Source organism: Ornithorhynchus anatinus, chromosome 2, assembly GCF_004115215.2.
Source record: "Ornithorhynchus anatinus isolate Pmale09 chromosome 2, mOrnAna1.pri.v4, whole genome shotgun sequence".
Classification (NCBI taxonomy): domain Eukaryota; kingdom Metazoa; phylum Chordata; class Mammalia; order Monotremata; family Ornithorhynchidae; genus Ornithorhynchus; species Ornithorhynchus anatinus.
Window position 1 is genome coordinate 79,934,237 of NC_041729.1, and position 23,883 is coordinate 79,958,119.

Here is a 23,883-nt window from a genome sequence, read left to right on the forward strand (position 1 = left end):
GTCCCACATATGGCTCCAGTTCTTAGTCCCATTTTACAGATAAGGTAACAGAAGCAAAGAGAAGTTAAAGTGAATTGTCCTGGTTCACTGTGCAGACAAGTGGCAGAACTGGGATTAGAACCCAGGTCCTCTGATTCCCAGGACTGTGCTTCATCCACTAGGCTACATTGCTTCCCATTGTTTATCACTAGAAGTACTGGGCATAAACTTCACTTTGCTTTTCACTGGTCATAAACAATGCTACCTACATAATGCACTACAGTCCTTTCTCCAAATACTATGTATTTAGAGTAAAAAAATCCCTACAAAAGTGTATCAAGTAGTGAGCAAACCAAGCAATTCCAGTAGTAAGCAAACCATAAATGCTAAAACATTGGGTAATTTAAAAAGATGGTTCACTAATGCATTTTATTCTAATGAGAATATAACTGACCAAATGAGAATAACAGTCAACATCTTTAATATAAAGTTTTCGTTCAAACTTTAACTGGCAAAATTCTCAAAACATGATACTGACTTTTGTTCAGTCCTAAAAACTGACTCATTTAACCTCAGTATGCATAAATTTCCTCAATGAAAATAAATTATGGTTCAAGGAAGAATATCACTGCATCCAGTATGAATCAGCACCAGTTACTAGGCTAAACCTAAATAAACATAATAGTTGCATTTCCAAAGGTGTCCTTTGTACTCCATCCCTCTTTATGCCTGACGATCAATCAACCGATCTCTGGATTATTAGGAAAACTAAGAGAAGCAGCGTGGCTCAGTGGAAAGAGCACGGGCTTTGGAGTCAGGGCTCATGAGTTCAAATCCCAGCTCTGCCACTTGTCGGCTGTGTGACTGTGGGCGAGTCACTTAACTTCTCTGGGCCTCAGTTCCCTCATCTGTTAAATGGGGATTAAGACTGTGAGCCTCACGTGGGACAACCTGATTCCCCTATGTCTACCCCAGCGCTTAGAACAGTGCTCGGCACATAGTAAGCGCTTAACAAATACCAACATTATTATTATTTCACTTAAATTTGATAGGCCATGAATTTCTCATTCTCCTATTGTGGTTTTCTTCTTTGCCTTTCAGTGTATCTATTCCTTTGTTGCACACTAAATTAGTATGGCTCTAGTGTATATTCATACCTTCTTCTGCAAGTGGATATGTATGTGTGAAGAGAGAGAAAGAGAGAGACAGGGAGAGAGAGAGGGAAGAGAGAGAAAGTGCACTAGAGAGAAGGAGATAAATGGGTGTATGTGGGATGCGTTTATGGGGGCACAAGGTTATGTTTTTGAGTGGAAACTGGAAAGGAGAGAATTGCATGGTCAAATTTGGTTAGGTATGTGATGGATTTGGAGGAGAATGTATTTGGAGTTATGGATACGGCTGCATGTCAGAGTTTTGGGTGCAATGTGTGTGTTGGTAAGGGAGAAGGAATGAGAGGGGAAAAAGTATACGGTGTGTATCAATATGGATGTGATGTGTAGTGCTAGCTACTTTTGTAGTCCCAAGAAAGAGCCACACAGGAAGCCAGGACAGGGCCACCTTCTCACCCAGGGGAAAGGCTACAGTAGTAGCCATGTCCTGCCCCTTCTCTGGTTTCACAGCTCACCCAGCTGTTGGAGCAGAAAATTCTCACTGGGGACTCTCTCTCAATTAGTCTCACCCTCTTAAATCCTAGCTACCAAACATGCTCCCTTCCTTTCTGTGGGAATGCCGAGGATGGAACCGGGAGGATGGGAGGAGCCAGTTCCTCAAGGACGGTTGCAGCCTCAGTCATGACTGCTGTCGGACACTGATGGGGCAGTAATAGACTGTGAGCCCGTCACTGAGCAGGGATTGTCTCTATCTGTTGTCAAACTGTACGTTCCAAGCACTTAGTACAGTGCTCTGCACTTAGTAAGCGCTCAATAAATACTATTGAATGAATGAATGACGGCGGGAGCTGCAGGCAGGAAGCATCCCACAACCCCCTCCTAAGTGTCTGTGCCTTTGGAGCACCCAGAAGAAAGGCAGCAAGGTCTGCAGGGCTATGGCTGGTATATGGGATTTGCACGCACTGGGCATTTTTGAGTGGGCTGATAAAAATACTGTGATTGCAACCAGCTATTCACCTGCTATTGTGTCTGGGGCATAACTCTGAAGCCACTAAAGGGGAAACATTTTTATAAGTCTCTGTACAAGGATCTTGCTTCAGGCCTCTTTCCTAACCACAGTACGCACCTTCCATGGCAGCAGCCATGGATGTAGGGAAAAAGCACTTTAAAAGACATTTAAAAGATCTCAAAGTATGTACATCTGGAGTCTACCACATAGCGCATATGCTCACTCTCTTTCCCTAGATACACACACACACACACACACACACACAAGTATGGATGTGTGAGAATCATTTATTGAGCAGTTATGTGCAGATCACTGCTCTAAGTGCTTGGAAGAGTAGAATATTACAATGTGGCACATTCCCTGCCCACAACAAGCTTACAGTCTCCTTCAAAATATTCCAGAAATGCAAATGCCCCTACAGTGTTTTCTAAGAGAATGTTTCACTCTTTCTTTGTCCTTAGAATCAGTTAGAAACAGGCAGCATTCTTGCCTCCCCCACCATTGCCTGAAAGCTTTTCCCTTTCCAAGTTGGTGCACTCTCCACAATTTCAAAGCCCTTCTGAAATCACATTTCTGCCAGGAGGCATCCCCGAATACTTTTTAATCCCCACTACTCATATTCCCCTACTGCCTTTTCACCATTTCTACTTTAAGTCCTTAGGCTTTTAACAGTACTTTCATAGCACTTTTGTTTTACACACTTCTTCCACATCCTACTTCTTAAGCACTAACTCATGTACCTCTCCCCTTTTCCTTTCCCTATCTGTAAATCATGTGCCAGTGTCTGCCTTCCCCACTAAACTCCAAGTTCCTCAAGGATGGGGGTGGTGTCCACTCATTCTAGTCCCCCAAACTCTCAGGACCGAGTTCTGCAGGACAGTAGAGTAAATCAGCAACTACTATGAGAAACAGAATGACACAGTGGATAGAGCACGCCCCCTGGGAGTCAGAGGGTCATGGGTTCTAATCCCGGCTCTGCCACTTGTCTATTGCGTGACCTTGGGCAAGTCACTTCACTTCTCCGTACCTTAGTAATCTCATCTGTAAAATGGGGATTGAGACTGTGAGCCCCACGTGGGACACGGACTGTATCCAACCCCAATTGTTTGTATCCACTCCAGAGCTTAGTACAGTGCCTCGCACATAGTAAGTGCTGAATACCATAATTATTATTACTGATTGGTTGAGAATGGACCTAGCACCTCATGCACCAGAGTGGAGTGCCTCCAACTCCCAGTTCTGTATTATTCATTCATTCAATCGTATTTATTGAGCATTTAATGTGGCAGGAACACTATACTAAGCACTTGGGAGAGTACAATATAACAAAACATGTAATAATAATGTTGGTATTTATTAAGCGCTTACTATGTGCCGAGCACTGTTCTAAGCGCTGGGGTAGACACAGGGGAATCAGGTTGTCCCACGTGGGGCTCACAGTCTTAATCCCCATTTTACAGATGAGGGAACTGAGGCACAGAGAAGTTAAGTGACTTGCCCACAGTCACACAGCTGACAAGTGGCAGAGCTGGGATTCGAACTCATGAGCCCTGACTCCAAAGCCCGTGCTCTTTCCACTGAGCCACGCTGCTTCTCGATATAATTTCCCTGCCCACACAAGCTTACAGTCTAGAAGGGGAGACTGACATTAAGACACATGAATCAATTACAAATATGTACATAAGTGCTACGGGGTTGAGGGGGAGGGTGATGAAAAGGGGAGCAAGTTAGGGAAAAGCAGAAGGGAATGGAGGAAGAGGAAAAGGAGGGTTTAGTCAGGGAAGGCCTCTTGGAGGTGATGTGCCCTCAATAAGGCTTTGAAGCGGGGAAGATAATTGTCTGTGAGATTTGATGAGGGAGGGCGCTGCAGGCCAGGGGCAGGACATGCGTAAGGGGTGGGTGGCAAGAGTGACGCGATCAAGGGACGGTGAAAAGGTGAGCACCGGAGGAGCCAAGTGAGCAGGCTGGGTTGTAGCAGGAGAGAGAGCCACCACCTCTGACTACTTCAGAATCAGTCAGAAGATGGTCAAAAGGGAGACTTGGACTGGAGCAGGAAGACTTGGGCAGCCAAGGTAAAAACCCTGCCCTGGACCATAGGTGGGGGCTGAGTGAGGCCTTCTTTAGGCCAAAGGCACCCATAATGACCAGTCCAATGGCTCTCCAACCTGGGCCAGGGCGGAGCTGAACCAGGACTAGGTGAGGCTCCATCCCAGCCACGAGGACGAACCTTGCCTAATCCAGAGCCCTCTGCAAGAGCATCTCCAAAGCAAGGCCCACCCTGCTCTGGAATTGGCACCTCTCCCACCCCTCCCCACCAGGCTACTGTGCTCTCCTCAGTTAGCTCAGGTCTCTAGTGTCTGGGCCAAAGCAGTTGCTCCGCCATCATCACTCCTCTTAAAAAGTGGGGACTAATTCAGAAAAACATCAGCAGATAACATAGTGCCAAGCACCCCAAGATGCAAGGTGAAGAAGCGGAAGGCAAATTAATGAGATCAGAGAAAAAAAAACCCTTGGGGTCCAATTAGGAGGGTATTACTCCTGGGAAATCTCATTTTTCAAATGTTAAGAATGAAATTTTTAAATTTTTAAAACCTTACTTTTACTACCCTGCTATGTTAAAGTCGTCTTGGAAACCATTTCCACTGCAACAGCGGTTATTGCCTATCTTTGGCAGTTATTTGGATGATGACTTGGATTTCATTTGTTACAGCCTGCCCTCATTTTATTGAGGTTTCACTGGTATAATACATTATTTAAATCATTAAAGTTCTACTGCACAAAGATTAAGCCAAAAAAGAAAAAAAGAGCTATAAAACATCAAAATAACTCTTTAAAATCAGATACTTTTTACGACCTAATGCTGCAGATATTCAGAAGGATAACAACCTTCCAGATTACCTTTTACCCAAGGAGCTTTTCCATGCTCTCTCATCATTACTTCGATTAAAACCCAGGATAGGAAGTGATAAGCAATTCAACCCCTTTGACAGATAAACAGAGGGCATTTTGTTTTATTTAAAACACCAAGTATATTTGTGTTTATTATGAAAGTCAAGAACTGATATAAGTGCTCACAGCATTATTGTATTCAATAAGACAGAATATTTTAAAATGAAAATATCTTTTCCCTGGATAGCCCCAACAGGAAAAAACCTTAATGTTCTACCACCTGGAAAATATAACTAGGGAAACAAGAAGGAAATTAATGTGAACAGGCAGCCTTAAAGATGCTGCTACTGAAACATTTCCCTTTAAAGGGATGGGAGGCTGAAGAGGGAAATCATTCTGATCTGGGAACTCAATGAAAAAGTTCAGTTAAACTAAAGGTTTCACTGAGACAAAAGTACAAACTAAAAAGGTATCTTCAAAGATTTTTCCAATCCAATTACTTTGGAGCTTCTAAAAGGCAGCCAGACCTTCAGTCAATGAGAATACATAGTGAGTAACACCCCGATTAGACTGTAAACCCGTCAATGGGCAGGGATTGTCTCTTTCTGTTGCCGAATTGTACATTCCAAGCGCTTAGTACAGTGCCCTGCACATAGTAAGCGCTCAATAAATACTACTGAATGAATGAATGGGTGGTACGACTCTTCATCCAAACCCAAGTCAGAGGACTAGTCCTGCTTTTTGATAACACAAAGAGAAGAGGTCAGTTTTCAAATGTCTGGGCTGGAGAGGGATATTTATGGAAATAAATGCAAATTTATGATGATGGTACTTGTTAAGCACTTACTATATGCAAAGCACTGTTCTAAGCGCTGGGGGGATACAAGGTGATCACGTTGTCCCACGTGGGGCTCACAGTCTTCATCTCCCCATTTGACAGATGAGGTCACTGAGGCACATAGAAGTGAAATGACTTGCCCAAAGTCACACAGCTGACAATTGGCGGGGGCCAGGATTAGAACCCATGACCTCTGATTCCCAAGCCCAGGCCCTTACCACTGGGCCACACTGCTTCTCAGGCTTCATTTTTCTTCATTGAGATAGAATATGAATAAAAAGGATACAGCCCTCAACAGAAAGCATCTTTCAAAGGAAAACAGAAAACCGTAATATAACCTTGGTTGATGGTTGAGATTACTGTTAAACCACTACAGAAAAAATCAAAAGGCCAGCACGGCTTCACCCGACTTACAATTTCCGAGGCCAATTCCAGTCAGCGAAGCTGAGTGTTCCAAACATCGCAGCACTAGCACATTTTAAAACAAGAGAAGTGAATGGGAAAAACTACCACCATCACATATTCTTCACTTACTCCACTCTCTCTTCCCCCATCCAAGGCAGAGCTGGTCCCCCACTTCTCTCAAACTAATGGGACAAAAGCTCTAAAGGCCTAGATTGTTACCGCTAGAGTAAAACACACCTTCTGAGTGCTCAGTACAGTGCTCTGCAGCATGATCTCCTGAGTGCTCCGTACAGTGTTCTGCACGGAGTAAATGCTCAACAACTGATTGATTGATAGATAAAAGGACAAGTTCTATATTGTGGCATTTTGGCAGAAGAAACACAACAATGGTTTGAAAACAAAATGAAAGGATACAGCCTTAAAGCACCCGTCTGAGTTCCCACTGCCAGGATCTTCTGCACAGGATCAAATGCCAGAGCTGAGGGTTGATATGGGAATCCATGGCGAACCGTCTAATGTCACCGCAACAGTGGGCCGAGGAAAATAATGAAAGATACAGGGTTTATCAGAATGTGAATCTCATTCAAATGAAAAAGAAAACAAGTGGAAATAATGTGACTTGAAAATACTACTTAATGTATTCACAGGTGGCATGAAAATGAAAATGCCACCTTTGTAAAATACTTAGATCTTGGCTATTGGTCTGTGAGTTTAACCCTCAGATTCAGATTCCTTGGCTCTCCTCTGAAATCACAAAGAATGTGTGATAACTTCCAGAGTGTTCCTTAATTGAAAATTTTGATAATCCCATAAATGCTGTAAATTAAGCCATTACAAATCACCGAAAGGGACCTTTGGTAACTATCAGGCCCATCACAACCCAGTGCACTTCCACAATTAAAAAGATGTTTATTTCTCACCCCCGGCTCCCGGCCATTTACTCTCTAACCAACCTTCCCCCCAAACTGTCGTGTTATTACTTTTTACCATATTTTAGTTACTACAGCTGCATGATCAGTTCACCAAAATAAACACTTCGGTACAACAATGGTACTTGAATGGACCAGGCTGTTGTGTAATGACTTTACATAAACAAAATGAAGAAGAAAGTTTATATTTAAACATGACTTTCTGACCACGAAATTGTCAACAACTTTTGGAAAGCTTCATTCCCCCCTACAAATGTAACACTCTGCCGCTATTGTAGGGTGATGCTGTCCAGCTGCAGGAGCTATCTAATGGGGAGTTTGTCGGTTGCACCCTTTCTTGAAGGAAGGGAAAAAAAATCCAAAATTCCTGGGTTCAACGTTTTGCATTTCAAGAGGAGAGCTGCAAAGAGGCCTCTCTAAAAACGCTACTTTTAAAAATCACTCTGAACTATGCAGTCCGGTGAACAAGGACTGCAGCAAGATAAAACGAAAGCAGCCTCCACCTTCAAGGAAACCTGACCCTAACAAAGCCCGGATATATTTAGTCACCAAACTAGATCCTACGATTGCAATTTAATCGGGATTTCTCCTGGCACAACAGGCGAATTAATCCGCCGCATCATCCTTTCTGAATCTCCCTACCTCAGCTGCAATTACCCTGTCACTAATGAGGGGGAATCATAATATTGACTTCATCCCAATGTGGATAAAGCAGGGAATCATAATATTGACTTCATCCCAATGTGGATAAAGAAGGAATCACAATATTGACTTCATCCCAATGTGGATAAGGCCAAGGCAAGGCAGGGAAAGGATCTTCAGCCCCACCGAAAGCACAGAACCTCAGGTGGGGTGAAATCCTTTTTTCCGGATGAGTAGGTTCAGCATTGGGAAGCAAACCTTCCCAAGTTGCTTCCAGGGGGATGGCCCGTCCTTCGGGGGGGAAAAAAAACCCCAACTACCTCTCCTGGAGGAAAAAAGCTTCTCAGTCAGGGCAACGTGTCCACCGTGTTCCCCTTCCCCCCAGCACTGTGCTCATTTGTATATATTATTACCCTCTTTATTTTGTTAATAAGGCATACATCCCCTTGATTCTATTTATCTTGATGATGTCTTGTTTTTGTTTTGTTCTGTTTTGCTGTCTGTCTCCCCCATTTGGACTGTGAGCCCATCATTGGGCAGGGATGGTTTCTCTCTGTGGCCAAATTGTCCATTCTTAATACAGTGCTTAGTACAGTGCTCTACACATAGTAAGCGCTCATTAAATACTGCTGAATGAATTAAAAACCCAGCTAAACAGACATCGAGCTATTCCCTGCATGGAAATAAAGGGAGGAGAGGGGGACAATAAAAAAAGGCTGCATGGAAATAAAGGTAGGGGGGAATAGGGACATCCAAACCAAGGGGTAAATGACATTGAACTGCACATCCCTAGCACTCTGTACAGTGCTCTGCACACAGTCAGGGCTCAATAGATACCCAACTAAACTGACACTGTGCTATTCCTTGCATGAAATAAAGATTGGGGGGGGAGGGGGATAAGGACGTCCAAGCCAAGGGGGTAAAGGTGGGAGACGCTTCTCCCTAAGGACAAAGAATTCCACATTCCAAGCGCTCAGGACAGTGCTCTGCACACAGTCAGGGCTCAACATATACCCAGCTAAACAGACACCGACCTATTCCTTGCATGGAAACAAAGGGAGAAAAAAAAGGCTGAATGGAAATAAAGATGGGGAAAATAAGGAAGTCCAAGACAGGGGGTAAAGGAGGGAGTTGCTTCTCCCTAAGGCCGTTGAATTGCACATCCCAAGCGCTCAGTACAGTGGTCTGCACACAGTCAGGGCTCAATAAATAGCTTCTCCCTAAGGACGTTGAATTGCACATCCCAAACGGTCAGTACAGTGCTCTGCACAGTCAGGGCTCAATAAATAGCTTCTCCCTAAGGACGCTGAATTGCACATCCTAAGCGCTCAGGCCAGTGCTCCGCACACAGTCAGGGCTCAATAAATAGCTTCTCCCTAAGGACGCTGAATTGCACATCCCAAGCGCTCAGGTCACAGTCAGGGCTCAATAAATAACTTCTCCCTAAGGACGCTGAACTGCAGATCCCAAGCGCTCAGGACAGTGCTCTGCCCACAGTCAGGGCTCAATAAATAGCTTCTCCCTAAGGACGCTGAATTGCACATCCCAAGCGCTCAGGACAGTACTCTGCACACAGTCAGGGCTCAATAAATAGCTTCTCCCTAAAGACGTTGAATTGCACATCCCAAGCGCTCAGGACACAGTCAGGGCTCAATAAATAGCTTCTCCCTAAGGACGTTGAATTGCACATCCCAAGCGCTCAGGACAGTGCTCTGCACACAGTCAGGGCTCAATAAATAGCTTCTCCCTAAGGACGCTGAATTGCACATCCCAAGTGCTCAGGACAGTGCTCTGCCCACAGTCAGGGCTCAATAAATAGCTTCTCCCTAAGGACGCTGAATTGCACATCCCAAGCGCTCAGGACAGTACTCTGCACACAGTCAGGGCTCAATAAATAGCTTCTCCCTAAAGACGTTGAATTGCACATCCCAAGCCCTCAGGACAGTGCTCTGCACACAGTCAGGGCTCAATAAATAGCTTCTCCCCAAGGACGTTGAATTGCACATCCCAAGCGCTCAGGACAGTGCTCTGCACACAGTCAGGGCTCAATAAATAGCTTCTCCCTAAGGACGTTGAATTGCACATCCCAAGCCCTCAGGACAGTGCTCTGCACACAGTCAGGGCTCAATAAATAGCTTCTCCCTAAGGACGTTGAATTGCACATCCCAAGAGCTCAGGACAGTGCTCTGCACACAGTCAGGGCTCAATAAATAGCTTCTCCCTAAGGACTCTGAATTGCACAACCTAAGCGCTCAGGACAGTGCTCTGCACACAGTCAGGGCTCAATAAATAGCTTCTCCCTAAGGACACTGAATTGCACAACCTAAGCGCTCAGGACAGTGCTCTGCACACAGTCAGGGCTCAATAAATAGCTTCTCCCTAAGGACACTGAATTGCACAACCTAAGCGCTCAGGACAGTGCTCTGCACACACTCAGGGCTCAGTAAATAGCTTCTCCCTAAGGACGTTGACTTGCACATCCCAAGCGCTCAGGACAGTGCTCTGCACAGCGTCAGGGCTCAATAAACAGAAGGATTGGATATCCAGGCCTGATTTTCCACCTAAAGTCCTGGAAGGGTCCCGGACCCCTGCCCCCAGACGAGGTCCCCTGTTAGGTTGGGTTGCAAGGGGGGATTTTCCTGACCAGGCCGGGAACCCCTGGATCCTGTACTCGCCTTGCAGAGCTGGAAGTGCTCGGCCTGGAGCGTCTCCGGGACTTCGCTCTCCCGGCTGGCGGGCTGGTGCTGCTGCTGTTGCTGCTGCTGCGAGGAAGAGGAGGACGACGACGACGACGAGGCGGCGGTCAGACCGTCCAGCACCTTCCTGATGTTAAATTTCCTCATGGTCGGTGGCGGCGGCTGCTCCCGCACCGCCGGAGGCTGCTCCCGCACCCCCGGTGGCTACTGTTGCACCACCGTAAGCTGCTCCCGCACCACCGGCGGTTACTGTTGCACCACCGGAGGCTGCACTTGCACCACCGGGGCTGCTCCTGCACCACGGGAGAGTGTTCCCGCACCACCGGAGATGGCTCTTGCACCACCGAGGCTACTCTTGCACCACCGGAGGCTGCTCCCGCACCACCAGAGGCTGCTCCCGCACCACCGAGGCTACTGTTGCACCCCCGGGGGCTGCTCCCGCACCACCGAGGCTACTGTTGCACCCCCGGGGGCTGCTCCCGCACCACCGAGGCTACTGTTGCACCCCCGGGGGGCTGCTCCCGCACCACCGGCGGCTACTGTTGCCCCCCCCGGGGGCTGCTCCCGCACCACCGAGGCTACTCTTGCACCCCCGGAGGCTGGTTCCGCAGCACCGGCGGCTACTGCTGCACCACCGAGGCTACTGTTGCAGCACCGGAGGCTGCTCCCGCACCACCGAGGCTGCTTTGGCACCACCGGCGACTTAGTCTGGCACCACCGTAGACTGTTCCCGCAGCCCGGGAGCTGCTGCACCGCCGGCCGCTTTGGGTCCGGGGCTGCTCCTGCTCCTGGCCCGAGTCCCTCCCTCCCTCCCCGCGGCGGGGGACGAGCAGCGGCGGGGCCCCCGCGGGTCGGGTCGGGTCGGGTCGGGTCGGGTCGGGTCCGGGCGCGTCCCCGGCGGTGCGGGGCCTGGGGAGGAGGCGGGAGAGGGCGGGACGGGGGCTCCCCTCCTCCTACCGCCCGGCCTTCTCCCGCCCCGCGCCCGCACGGCCTGCCACCGTCCCCCGCGGCGCCCCCGCTTCCATGGCCCCGCCGGCTGCTCGGCTCCGCTCGGCTCCGCTCGGCTCCGCTGGGCTCCGCTCGGCCCCCGCTCGGCTCCGCTCGGCCCCGTTCGGCTCCGCTCGGCCCCCGCACCCGAAGGAGGAGCGGGAACCGCCGCCGCCGCCACCGCGGAGCCAACCTACTGAGCATGCGCGCCCGACACCCCCCTCCCCCCCCCGCCTTCTCCCTCTCTCTCCCTGTCTCTCTCTCCCTCTCTCTCTCCCTCTCTCTCTCTCTCTCTCATTTTCTCTCCCTCTCTCTCCCTTTCTCTCCCTTTCTCTCCCCCTCTCTCCCTCTCTCTCCCCCCTTTCTCTCTCTCTCCCTCTCTTTCTCTCCCTCTCTCTCCTTCCCCATTTTAGTTCATTTTATTCCACCCCTCCTCCTCTATTTTCACTGATTTTATTCCCCCTCTCCCCCCCATTTTCATTGATTTTGTTTCACCCCTCCCTCTCTATTTTCACTGATTTTGTTCCACCCCTCCCTCTCTATTTGATTCGATTTGATTCCAACCCTCCCTCTCTATTTTCATTGATTTTATTCCCCCCTCCCTCTCCCCATTTTCATTGATTTGATTCCACCCCTCCCTCTCTATTTTCATTGATTTTATTCCCCCCCATTTTCATTGATTTTATTACACCCCTCTCTCTCTATTTTCATTGATTTTCTTCCCCCCCTCCCCCCCCATTTTCACTGATTTTATACCACCCCTCCCCCTCTATTTTATTTGATTTGATTCCACCCCTCCCTCTCTATTTTCATTGACTTTATTCCACCCCTCCCTCTCTGTTTTCATTGATTTTATTCCCCCTCTCCCCCCCATTTTCATTGATTCTATTCCATCCCTCCCCCTCTATTTTCATTGATTTTATTCCACCCCTCTCTATTTTCATTGATTTTGTTTCCCCTCTCCCCCCCCCATTTTCACTGATTTTATACCACCCCTCCCCCTCTATTTTCATTGATTTTTTTTACTCCAGCCCTCCCTCTCTATTTTGATTTTATTCCACCCCTCCCTATTTTCACTGACTTAATTCCACCCCTCCCTGCGAGATATCTCTGATTCTATTTATCTTGATGATGTTGTCTTCTTTTTGTTTTGTTCTGTTTTACTTTGCTGTCTGTCTTCCCCCGTTTAGACTGTGAGCCCGTCATGGAGCAGGGATGGTCTCTCTCTGTAGCCCAGTTGTACATTCCAAGCGCTTAGTACAGTGCTCTAGAGTAAGCCCTCAGTAAATACCATTGAATGAATATATTATTTATTACCCTATTTACTTTGTTAATGAGGTGTATATGTCCTTGATTGTATTTATCTTGATGTTGTCTTCTTTTTGTTTTGTTCTGTTTTACTTTACTGTCTCCCCTGGTTAGACTGTGAGCCCGTCACTGGGCAGGGATGGTCTCTCTCTGTGGCGAAATTGTTCATTCCAAGAGTGTAGTACAGTGCTCTGCACATAGTAAAAGCTCAATAAATACGATTGAATGAAGGAATGAAGACTTCATTTAAAATAGCAAAATTGGAGGCGGTCATCTCCGGAGGAAAGGTGAGACCCCTTGCCGCCCCGAATGGATATTATCTGACTTTCTCCTCCATTCCTAGTAGTCTGAATTTCTCACTTTATGAGAATAATAATAATAGTGGTATTTGTTAAGTGCTTACTATGTGCAAATCACTGTTCTAAGCGCTGGTGGGAAGGGGGATACAAGGCGATCTGGTTGTCCCAAGTGGAGCTCACAGTCTTAATCCCCATTTACAGATGAGAGAACTGAGGCCCAGCAAAGTGAAGTGACTTGCCCAAGGTCACCCAGCTGACAAGCGGTGGAGGGGGGATTAGAACCCATGACCTCTGACTCCCAAGCCCGAGCTCTTTCCACTGAGCCACGCTGCTTCTCATAGAGCTCCTCACCTCCTCATAGAGCTCCTCACCTCCGCCAAGCTAATTCTCTTCCCCTCTTCAAAACCCTACTGAGAGCTCACCTCCTCCAAGAGGCCTTCCCAGACTGAGCTCCCCCCTTTTCCCTCTGTTCCCTCTCTGCCCCCCCCACCTCTCTGCAGCTAAACCCTCTTCTCCCCCCTTTCCCTCTGTTCTTCCCCCCTCCCGTCCCATCCCCTCAGCACTGTACTCCTCCGCTCAACTGTATATATCTTCCTTACCCTATTTATTTTGTTAATGAGATGAACATCACCTTGATTCTATTTATTTGCTATTGTTTTAATGAGATGTTCTTCCCCTTGATTCTGTTTATTGCCATTGTTCTGGTCTGTCCGTCTCCCCCGATTAGACTGTAAGCCCGTCAAAGGGTAGGGACTGTCTCTATCTGTTACCGATTTGTCCATTCCAAGCGCTTAATACAGTGCTCTGCACATAGTAAGCGCTCAATAAATACCATTGAATGAATAGAATGAGGAATTCAGACTACTAGGAATGGAGGAGCAAGACAAATAATATCCACCCACCCATCCAGGTGCCCTGCTCCCCTCCTTTGGCTCGAAATTAAAACAATCACCTGGGAGCCGTGTCAGGGGGAATATCCAGATGTTGGATCTCTTTAGAGAAGCAGCTTGGCCAGTAGAAAGAGCAGGGGCTGGGGACTCAGAGGTCATGGGTTCAAATCCCAGCTCCGCCGCTTATCAGCTGTGTGACTTTGGGCAAGTCACTTAACTTCCCTGTGCCTCAGTTCCCTCAACTGTAAAATGGGGATGAAGACTGTGAGCCCCATGTAGGACAACTTGATGACCTCATATCCTCCCCAGCTCTTAGAACAATGCTTGGCACATAGTAAGCGCTTAACAGATGCCATCATTATTATTTTTTTTCTGACCTGGGTGCGGTGCTAAGGTAGGAGTGGGTCTATGGCCTAGTTGAGTTGTCCTGGGAGATTGGATAGGAACATGGGTGGCCTGGGGGCTCCCCGGCAAAGAGCAGTTATGAACCAGGGTCATTCTACCAGTGCCTTTCCCTGACATACTGGATTATTCATTTATAGGAAGAGGATTCGTTCATTCAGTCGTATTTATTGTGCACTTACTGTGTGCAGAGCACTGTACTAAGCGCTTGGGAGAGTACAATAAACAGACACATGGCTTGGCCACAACGAGCTTACAGTCTGGGGGAAGGGTGGGGTGGGGAGAAATAGACATCAATACAAATAACTTACAGATATTATTATTATTATGGTGAGCCTGGCCTTGGGAGTCAGAGGACATGGGTTCGAATCCCAACTCTGCCACTTCTCAGCTGTGTGACTGTGGGCAAGTCACTTAACTTCTCTGGGCCTCAGTTACCTCATCTGTAAAATGGGGATTAACTGTGAGCCTCACGTGGGACAACCTGATGACCCTGTATCTACCCCAGCGCTTAGAACAGAGCTCTGCACATAGTAAGCACTTAAGAAATACCAACATTATTATCATTATTATTATTAAGCGCTTACTATGTGCAAAGCACTGTTCTAAGCGCTGGGGGGATACAAGGTGATCAAGTTGTCCCCTGTACATAAGTGCTATTGTCTGACACATTTAGGGAGGTACCGATGCATGAACCGTGGGACAGATTAAGGTACATGTCCCACATAAAATGCCCCCGTGATCAACAATGGTCACAAAGGTTTGGACGAGATTAGAAAGATCAGGGGAGAACAGAAATGGGGAAGGTAGAGAGCAGAAGCAGCATAGCTGAGTGGAAAGAGCATGGGAGTCAGAGGTCATGGGTTCGAATCCCGACTCTGACACTTGTCAGCTGTGTGACTGTGGGCAAGTCACTTCACTGGGCCTCAGTTACCCTGTATCTGCCCCAGCGCTTAGAACAGTGCTCGGCACATAGTAAGTACTTAAATACCAACATTAGTAGTAGTATTCATTCATTCAATAGTATTTATTGAGCGCTTACTATGTGCAGAGCACTGTACTAAGCGCTTGGAATGAACAAGTCGGCAACAGATAAAGACAGTCCCTGCCGTTTGACAGTCTTACGGTCTAATCGGGGGAGACAGACAGTCAAGAACAATGGCAATAAATAGAGTCGAGGGGAAGAACATCTCGTAAAAACAATGGCCACTAAATAGAATCAAGGCGATGTACATTTCATTAACAAAATAAATAGGGTAATGAAAATATATACAGTTGAGCGGAAGAGTACAGTGCTGAGGGGATGGGAAGGGAGAGGGGGAGGAGCAGAGGGAAATGGGGGGAAAAGAGGATTAAGCTGCGGAGAGGTGAAGAGAAAAGAGAGTGCATATCCTGCTCTCTTCTGACAGTCTAAGACATCACCCTATCTGTGGAAAGAGCCCGGGCTTGGGAGTCAGAGGTCATGGGTTCGAATTCCGGCTCTGCCCCTTGTCAGCTGTGTGACTGTGGGCAACTCACTTCACTTCTTTGTGCCTCAGTTCTCTCATCTGTAAAATGGGGATGAAGACTGTTTGCCTCACGTGGGACAACCTGATTACCCTGTATCTCCCCCAGCACTTAGAACAATGTTTGGCACATAGTAAGCGCTTAACAAATGCCAACATTAGTATTATTAGAGAGAAAAGAGAGTGCATATCCTGCTTTCTTCTCACAGTCTAAGTCATCACCCTAGCTGTGGGAAGAGCCTGGGCTTGGGAGTCAGGGATCATGGGTTCAAATCCCGGCTCTGCCACTTGTCAGCTGTGTGACTGTGGGCAAGTCACTTCCCTTCTCTGTGCCTCAGTTCAGTCTTCTGTAAAATGGGGATGAAGACTGGGAGCCTCAGGTGGGATAACCTGATTATCCTGTAACTACCCCAGCGCTTAGAACAGTGCTCTGCACATAGTAGGCGCTTAAATACCAACATTATTATTATTGTTAAAATAATTGGGCATCTGCTCTTCTTGAGGGGGTTGCCTCACTTTTTTAACACCCTTTTCGATGGCCTCAAAACCCTTGAGATGATTAAGGAAGATTAGAGAAGCAGCGTGGCTTAGTGGAAAGAGCCTGGGCTTGGGAGTCAGAGGTCATGAGTTCGAATCCCAGCTCTGCCACTTGTCAGCTGTGTGACTATGGGCAAGTCACTTCACTTCTCTGGGCCTCAGTTCCCTCATCTGTAAAATGGGGATTAACTGTGAGCCTCACGTGGGACAACCTGATGACCCTGTATCTCCCCCAGCGCTTAGAACAGTGCTCTGCGCATAGTAAGGGCTTCACAAATACCAACATTGTTAACTTCTCTAGGCCTCAGTTCCCTCATCTGTAAAATGGGGATTAACTGTGAGCCTCACGTGGGACAACCTGATGACCCTGTATCTCCCCCAGCGCTTAGAACAGTGCTCTGCACATAGTAAGCGCTTCACAAATACCAACATTATTAACTTCTCTAGGCCTCAGTTCCCTCATCTGTAAAATGGGGATTAACTGTGAGCCTCACGTGGGACAACCTGATGACCCTGTGTCTCCCCCAGCGCTTAGAACAGTGCTCTGCACATAGTAAGCGCTTCACAAATACCAACATTAACTTCTCTAGGCCTCAGTTCCCTCATCTGTAAAATGGGGATTAACTGTGAGCCTCACGTGGGACAACCTGATGACCCTGGATCTCCCCCAGCGCTTAGAACAGTGCTCTGCACATAGTAAGCTGTTAACACAGACCAATATTATCATTATTATTAAAACAATTGGGCATCTCCTCTTCTTGAGGGGGTTGCCCCACTTTTTTAACACCCTTTTCGACGGCCTCAAAACCCTAGAGATGAATAAAAAGAAAGCCTGGCTGGACTGCAGAGAACATTAGGAAGTATCTCGCTGTCTGCCTTCTGATTGGGTCCCGTGAAACTACGTCACGGAAACCGGCGCAGTTCATTGGTCAATGGAGTCATCGGTTCTAAAATGAGGGCCCAGCCCTTGCCCTCTACTCCGAGGGCTTCTGGGAAATGTAGTTCTCCCCAAGAATTGAGCCCCCTGGGCTATTAATAATAATAATAATAATTATCCTATCTGTTAGGCGCTTATTACGTGCACAGCACTGTTCTGAGCGCTGGGGGAGATACAGGGTCATCAGATTGTCCCATGTGGGGCTCACATTTTTTAATCCCCATTTTTACAGATGAGGTCACTGAGGCCCAAAGAATAATAATTCATTCAATAGTATTGGTGAAGCGCTTACTATGTGCACAGCACTGTTCTGAGCTCTGGGGGAGATACAGGGTCATCAGATTGTCCCACGTGGGGCTCACATTTTTTAATCCCCATTTTTACAGATGAGGTCACTGAGGCCCAGAGAATAATAATTCATTCAATAGTATTTGCTAAGCGCTTACTATGTGCACAGCACTGTTCTGAGCTCTGGGGGAGATACAGGGTCATCAGATTGTCCCACGTGGGGCTCACATTTTTTAATCCCCATTTTTACAGATGAGGTCACTGAGGCCCAGAGAATAATAATTCATTCAATAGTATTTGTGAAGCGCTTACTATGTGCAGAGCACTGTTCTGAGCGCTGGGGGAGATACAGGGTCATCAGATTGTCCCACGTGGGGCTCACATTTTTTAATTCCCATTTTTACAAATGAGGTCACTGAGGACCAGAGAATAATAATTCATTCAATAGTATTGGTTAAGCGCTTACTATGTGCACAGCACTGTTCTGAGCGCTGGGGTAGATACAGGGTCATCAGATTGTCCCACGTGGGGCTCACATTTTTTAATCCCCATTTTTACAGATGAGGTCACTGAGGCCCAGAGAATAATAATAATAATGTTGGTATGTGTTAAGCGTTTACTATGTGCAGAGCACTGTTCTAAGCGCTGGGGGAGATCCAGGGTCATCAGTTTGTCCTATGTGAGGCTCACAGTCTTCATCCCCATTTTGCAGATGAGGTCACTGAGGCCCAGTGAAGTTCATTCATTCATTCATTCAATAGTATTTATTGAGCGCTTACTATGTGCAGAGCACTGTACTAAGCGCTTGGGATGAACAAGTCGGCAACATATAGAGACAGTCCCTGCCGTTTGACGGGCTTACAGTCTAATCGGGGGAGACGGACAGACAAGAACAATGGCACTAAACAGCGTCAAGGGGAAGAACATCTCGTAAAAACAATGGCAACTAAATAGAATCAAGGCGATGTACAATTCATTAACAAAATAAATAGGGTAACGAAAATATATACAGTTGAGCGGACGAGTACAGTGCTGTGGGGATGGGAAGGGAGAGGTGGAGGAGCAGAGGGAAAAGGGGAAAATGAGGCTTTAGCTGCGGAGAGGTAAAGGGGGGATGGCAGAGGGAGTAGAGGGGGAAGAGGAGCTCAGTCTGGGAAGGCCTCTTGGAGGAGGTGATTTTTAAGTAAGGTTTTGAAGAGGGAAAGAGAGTCAGTTTGGCGGAGGTGAGGAGGGAGGGCGTTCCAGGACCGCGGGAGGACGTGACCCAGGGGTCGACGGCGGGATAGGCGAGACCGAGGGACGGCGAGGAGGTGGGCGGCAGAGGAGCGGAGCGTGCGGGGTGGGCGGTAGAAAGAGAGAAGGGAGGAGAGGTAGGAAGGGGCAAGGTGATGGAGAGCCTTGAAGCCTAGAGTGAGGAGTTTTTGTTTGGAGCGGAGGTCGATAGGCAACCACTGGAGTTGTTTAAGAGGGGGAGTGACATGCCCAGATCGTTTCTGCAGGAAGATGAGCCGGGCAGCGGAGTGAAGAATAGACCGGAGCGGGGCGAGAGAGGAGGAAGGGAGGTCAGAGAGAAGGCTGACACAGTAGTCTAGCCGGGATATAACGAGAGCCCGTAATAGTAAGGTAGCCGTTTGGGTGGAGAGGAAAGGGCGGATCTTGGCGATATTGTAGAGGTGAAACCGGCAGTTCTCGGTAACGGATAGGATGTGTGGGGTGAACGAGAGGGACGAGTCAAGGATGACACCGAGATTGCGGGCCTGCGGGACGGGAAGGATGGTCGTGCCATCCACGGTGATGGAGAAGTCTGGGAGCGGACCGGGCTTGGGAGGGAAGATGAGGAGCTCAGTCTTGCTCATGTTGAGTTTTAGGTGGCGGGCAGACATCCAGGTGGAGACGTCCCGGAGGCAGGAGGAGATGCGAGCCTGAAGGGAGGGGGAGAGGACAGGGGCGGAGATGTAGATCTGCGTGTCATCTGCGTAGAGATGGTAGTCAAAGCCGTGAGAGCGGATGAGTTCACCGAGGGAGTGAGTGTAAATGGAGAACAGAAGAGGGCCAAGAACTGACCCTTGAGGAACTCCAACAGTTAAAGGATGGGAGGGGGAGGAGGCTCCAGCGTAGGAGACCGAGAATGATCGGCCAGAGAGGTAAGAGGAGAACCGGGAGAGGACAGAGTCCGTGAAGCCAAGGTGAGATAAGGTATGGAGGAGGAGGGGATGGTCGACAGTGTCAAAGGCAGCAGAGAGGTCAAGGAGGATCAGAATGGAGTAGGAGCCATTGGATTTGGCAAGAAGGAGGTCATGGGTGACCTTAGAGAGAGCAGTCTCGGTAGAGTGGAGGGGACGGAAGCCAGATTGGAGGGGGTCTAGGAGAGAATGGGAGTTAAGGAATTCTAGGCATCGATTGTAGACGACTCGTTCTAAGATTTTGGAAAGGAAGGGTAGTAGGGAGATAGGGCGATAACTGGAGGGGGAAGTGGGGTCAAGAGCGGGTTTTTTTAGGATGGGGGAGACGTGGGCGTGTTTGAAGGCAGAGGGGAAGGAGCCCTTGGAGATTGAGTGGTTAAAAATAGAAGTTAAGGAAGGGAGGAGGGCAGGGGCGATGGTTTTAAGAAGGTGAGAGGGAATGGGGTCCGAGGCGCAGGTGGAGGGGGTGGCACTTGCGAGGAGGGAGGAGATCTCCTCTGAGGATACTGCAGGGAAGGATGGGAAAGTAGGGGAGGGGGTTGTTGGGGGGGAGGGGAGAGGCGGAGGGGTGACTTTGGGGAGCTCAGACCTGATCGTGTTGATTTTCGTGAGGAAATAGGTGGCCAGATCATTAGGGGTGAGAGATGGGGGAGGGGGAGGAACAGGGGGCCTAAGGAGAGAGTTAAAGGTCCGGAACAATCGGCGGGGGTGACGGGCATGGGTGTCGATGAGGGAGGAGAAGAAGCTTTGCCTGGCGGAGGAGAGGGCAGAGTTAAGGCAGGAAAGGATAAATTTGAAGTGTGTGAGGTCGGCTCGGTGCTTGGACTTTCGCCAGCAGCGCTCAGCAGCTCAAGCATAGGAGCGTAGGAGGCGGACGGAGGAGGTGATCCAGGGCTGTGGGTTAGTGGAGCGAGAGCGGCGGAGGGAAAGGGGGGCGAGAGAGTCGAGATGAGTAGAGAGGGTGGAGTTGAGAGCGGAGACCTGATCGTCGAGAGTGGGAAGAGAGGACAGGGCGGCAAAGTGAGGAGAGATGCTATTGGAAAGACGGATGGGATCGAGAGAGCGGAGGTCTCTGTGGGGCAGTAGCGAAGATTTGCAGGGGGAGGGAGTGTGAGAGATGAGGCAGGTGAGAAGGTTATGGTCAGAGAGAGGGATTGCCCACAGTCACACAGCTGACAAGTTTCAGAGCCGGGAGTTGAACCCATGACCTCTGACCCCCAAGCCTGGGCTCTTTCCACTAAGCCACGCTGGTGAAGTGAGTTGCCCAAAGTCACACAGCTGACAGGTGGTGGAGTCGGGATTGGAACCCACCACCTCTGCCTGTCAATCTTATGTTATATTCATTATGCAGCTGCCGTGCTTTAAAATCAGGCCCAACCTTTGCTTTTAATCATTATTGCTTACTGGTGACTGAAAAGCCCTTTCCAACCCTGCAGCCTTGCAAGGCTACACTTTTGGTTGGTGACTGCAGTTTCTGTTTAGGTACTTTTGAATCTTGAGGCTCTGCCCTCTTACCCCTCCAGGCTGCCTGAGCTCCCAAAATGAGTCAGCTTCTTTGCGATTGCTTCACATTCGATTGGTTTGTCACTGCTGCGTTTCCCCTGCTACACCACAATCTAACGTTGTGCTCCTTGATGTTCTTACAAAATTTCTTCTGCCTACTCCCCTTGTCCCATTCAAGACATCAAGTAATTAGTTCTTGGATATTTTGGACTCATTCATTTCCCCACACGCCCTCGGTCCAGAAAGCTGTGTTGTAGCAAGGTGTGTTATCAATAGGTCGATCAGCCTTATTTACTGAGCGCCTGTTGTGTGCAGAGTCCTACAGGGCTCAGAAGTTAGTAGATATTCTTTACCACAAGAAGGTTGCAGTGTAATGAGGGAAACAGACATTAAATAATTTTAAAACATGAGGTGAAGTATTCAAGTAGTAGTTGAATCCCGGCTCTGCCACTTGTCAGCTGTGTGACTGTGGGCAAGTCACTTAAATTCTCTGGGCCTCAGTTACCTCATCTGTAAAATGGGGATTACTGTGAGCCTCACGTGGAACAACCTGATTACCCTGTATCTACCCCAGCGCTTAAAACAGTGCTCTGCACATACTAAGGGCTTAACAAATACCAACATTCTTCTTCTTACCCCGATTAGACTGTAAGCCCGTCAAAGGGCAGGAACTGTCTCTATCTGTTGCCGATTTGTACATTCCAAGCACTTAGTACAGTGCTCTGCACATAGTAAGCGCGCAATAAATACTATTGAATGAATGAATGAATTAGGTGATCAATGCAAAACTAGTAGTTGCCTCCCCCCTTCCAAACTGTAAACTCGTTTATGGGCAGGGATTGTCTCTCTGTATTGCTGCATTGTACTTTCCAAGCGTTTAGTACAGTGTTCTGCATACAGTAAGTGTTCAAGAAGTGCAATTGAATGAATAGTATTTTTGTAAAAATACCTACTCTGTATTTAATATAATAATATTTAATATAATGTAAGAGGTAATAGAGGACGAAACACTGCAGAAAAAGTGTAACTGGAGGTTGTGAAAGCAAAAGTGATAAGTGGTCATTCAATCCGTGGTATTTATTGAGGCTCTACTGGGTGGGGAACACTATACTAAGTGCGTGGGTGAGTGCAGTACAAAAGAGTTGTTAGGCACCATCCCAGACCTCAAGGAGCTAGTGCAGAGATAACAAGGAGTACGTGACCTGCGGGAAAACAAAAAATAATCAGGGAAAACTTCCTGGAGGACGTGTGATTTCATAAGGGCTATGAAAACCGGAACAGCTGTGGTCTGGCGGGTTTCAGGAGGCAGAAGTAAACTCATAAGCAAGCCCAGGATAGGGAAAGTCAAGAACAAGGCACAGTGAGAAGGTATTCCAATCAGGGCTTTCACTGATGAGGACCATCCCAGATAAGCCTTACCTTGAGCATTCATCAGTCAGGGTCAGGTGTGGAGGAGATTTCAGAGTAGAAATTCTGCTCCTAAATTGCTTCCCTCCCCCAGCAGCAGCTGTTAACAGCTGCCATTCGAGAATAATGGACTGCCCTTTGCTAACTCTCCCCTCATCACACTGCTGGATGGGGTCCAAACCAGCTGAAAACCAGGCCAGTGGGCACCCTAGCAGCAGCAAGGAGCAGAGAAGACCAGCTGCTGCAGCCACCACCAGCCCATACCACCTCCAACACTTCTGACCCCTCCAAGCCCTGCAGAAGCATATAAAATGACAGCCTTTAGGTACCACTCCTGGGCCACTTTTTCTCTGCAATAGTTCTTGTTCCATGCATTTATTTGTAATCCCATTTTGCCACCTAATTTTAGGCATGGTTCACAGAGGGCACGGATGAACCCATTTCAGAAAGTGAAAAATAAGCTAGCAACCAAAAACCAGCCAAATACTTATTCTCATCTCTCATCGCTCCTCGACTCACATCCTTCACTCTCCCCAGGCTGATCTTCTAACCATACTCTGCTCTCAACAAACTTTCCTACAACTTCACATTCAGTCAGTTTACCCAGACTGGCAGTTCTTCCCCCAAACAAAATTTGCCAAACCTGTACTTCTCTCTGTCTTCAACGCTTTCCAAAAATCCCAAATCCTTCTGGAAGACTTTCAAACACACAAGCAAGCAATTGTAGTTGAGCACTGACTGTGTGCAGAATACTGTACTAAGCACTTTCTGATTAATTATTGACATACAAGTTAAATCAATTCAATACTAACCTTGGTGCCTGTGTATTTTATTTATATATTTACATATTCAATTATTTAGCTATCTAATACAGTCATGCTATTCCTATTAGACTTGTACTTCCTTGTGCTCCTATTAAATAATTACATTATTTTAAATGTGTTTGTTATATTGTTGTACTCTCCCAAGTGCTCAGTACAGTACTCTGCACCTAGTAGGCACTCAATGAGTGGACTGTGAGCTCATTGTGTGCAGGGAATGTCACTGTTTATTGTTGTATTGTACTTTCCCAAGCCCTTAGTAAGTGCTTAATAAGGAAGATTGAATGAATAAATGTGATTGATTGATGGGGCTCACAGTC

General features: G+C 47.8%; 1 protein-coding gene across 3 annotated transcripts in view; it reads right to left on the bottom strand.

Annotated features, from left to right (window-relative positions):
• The window catches only part of STXBP5 (syntaxin binding protein 5), a 184,524-nt gene extending 173,208 nt beyond the window's left edge, over nucleotides 1-11,316 (bottom strand). For all 3 annotated transcript variants that reach the window (XM_029049699.2, XM_029049694.2, XM_029049688.2), the window contains exons 1-2: nucleotides 10,476-11,316; nucleotides 6,644-6,741 (exon numbers count right to left, since the gene is read on the bottom strand). In XM_029049699.2, coding sequence (XP_028905532.1) covers nucleotides 6,644-6,741; nucleotides 10,476-10,643 — 266 coding nt within the window. In that variant the 5' untranslated portion in view covers nucleotides 10,644-11,316. The remainder of the gene's footprint in view (nucleotides 1-6,643; nucleotides 6,742-10,475) is intronic.
• Nucleotides 11,317-23,883: the final 12,567 nt, after the last annotated feature.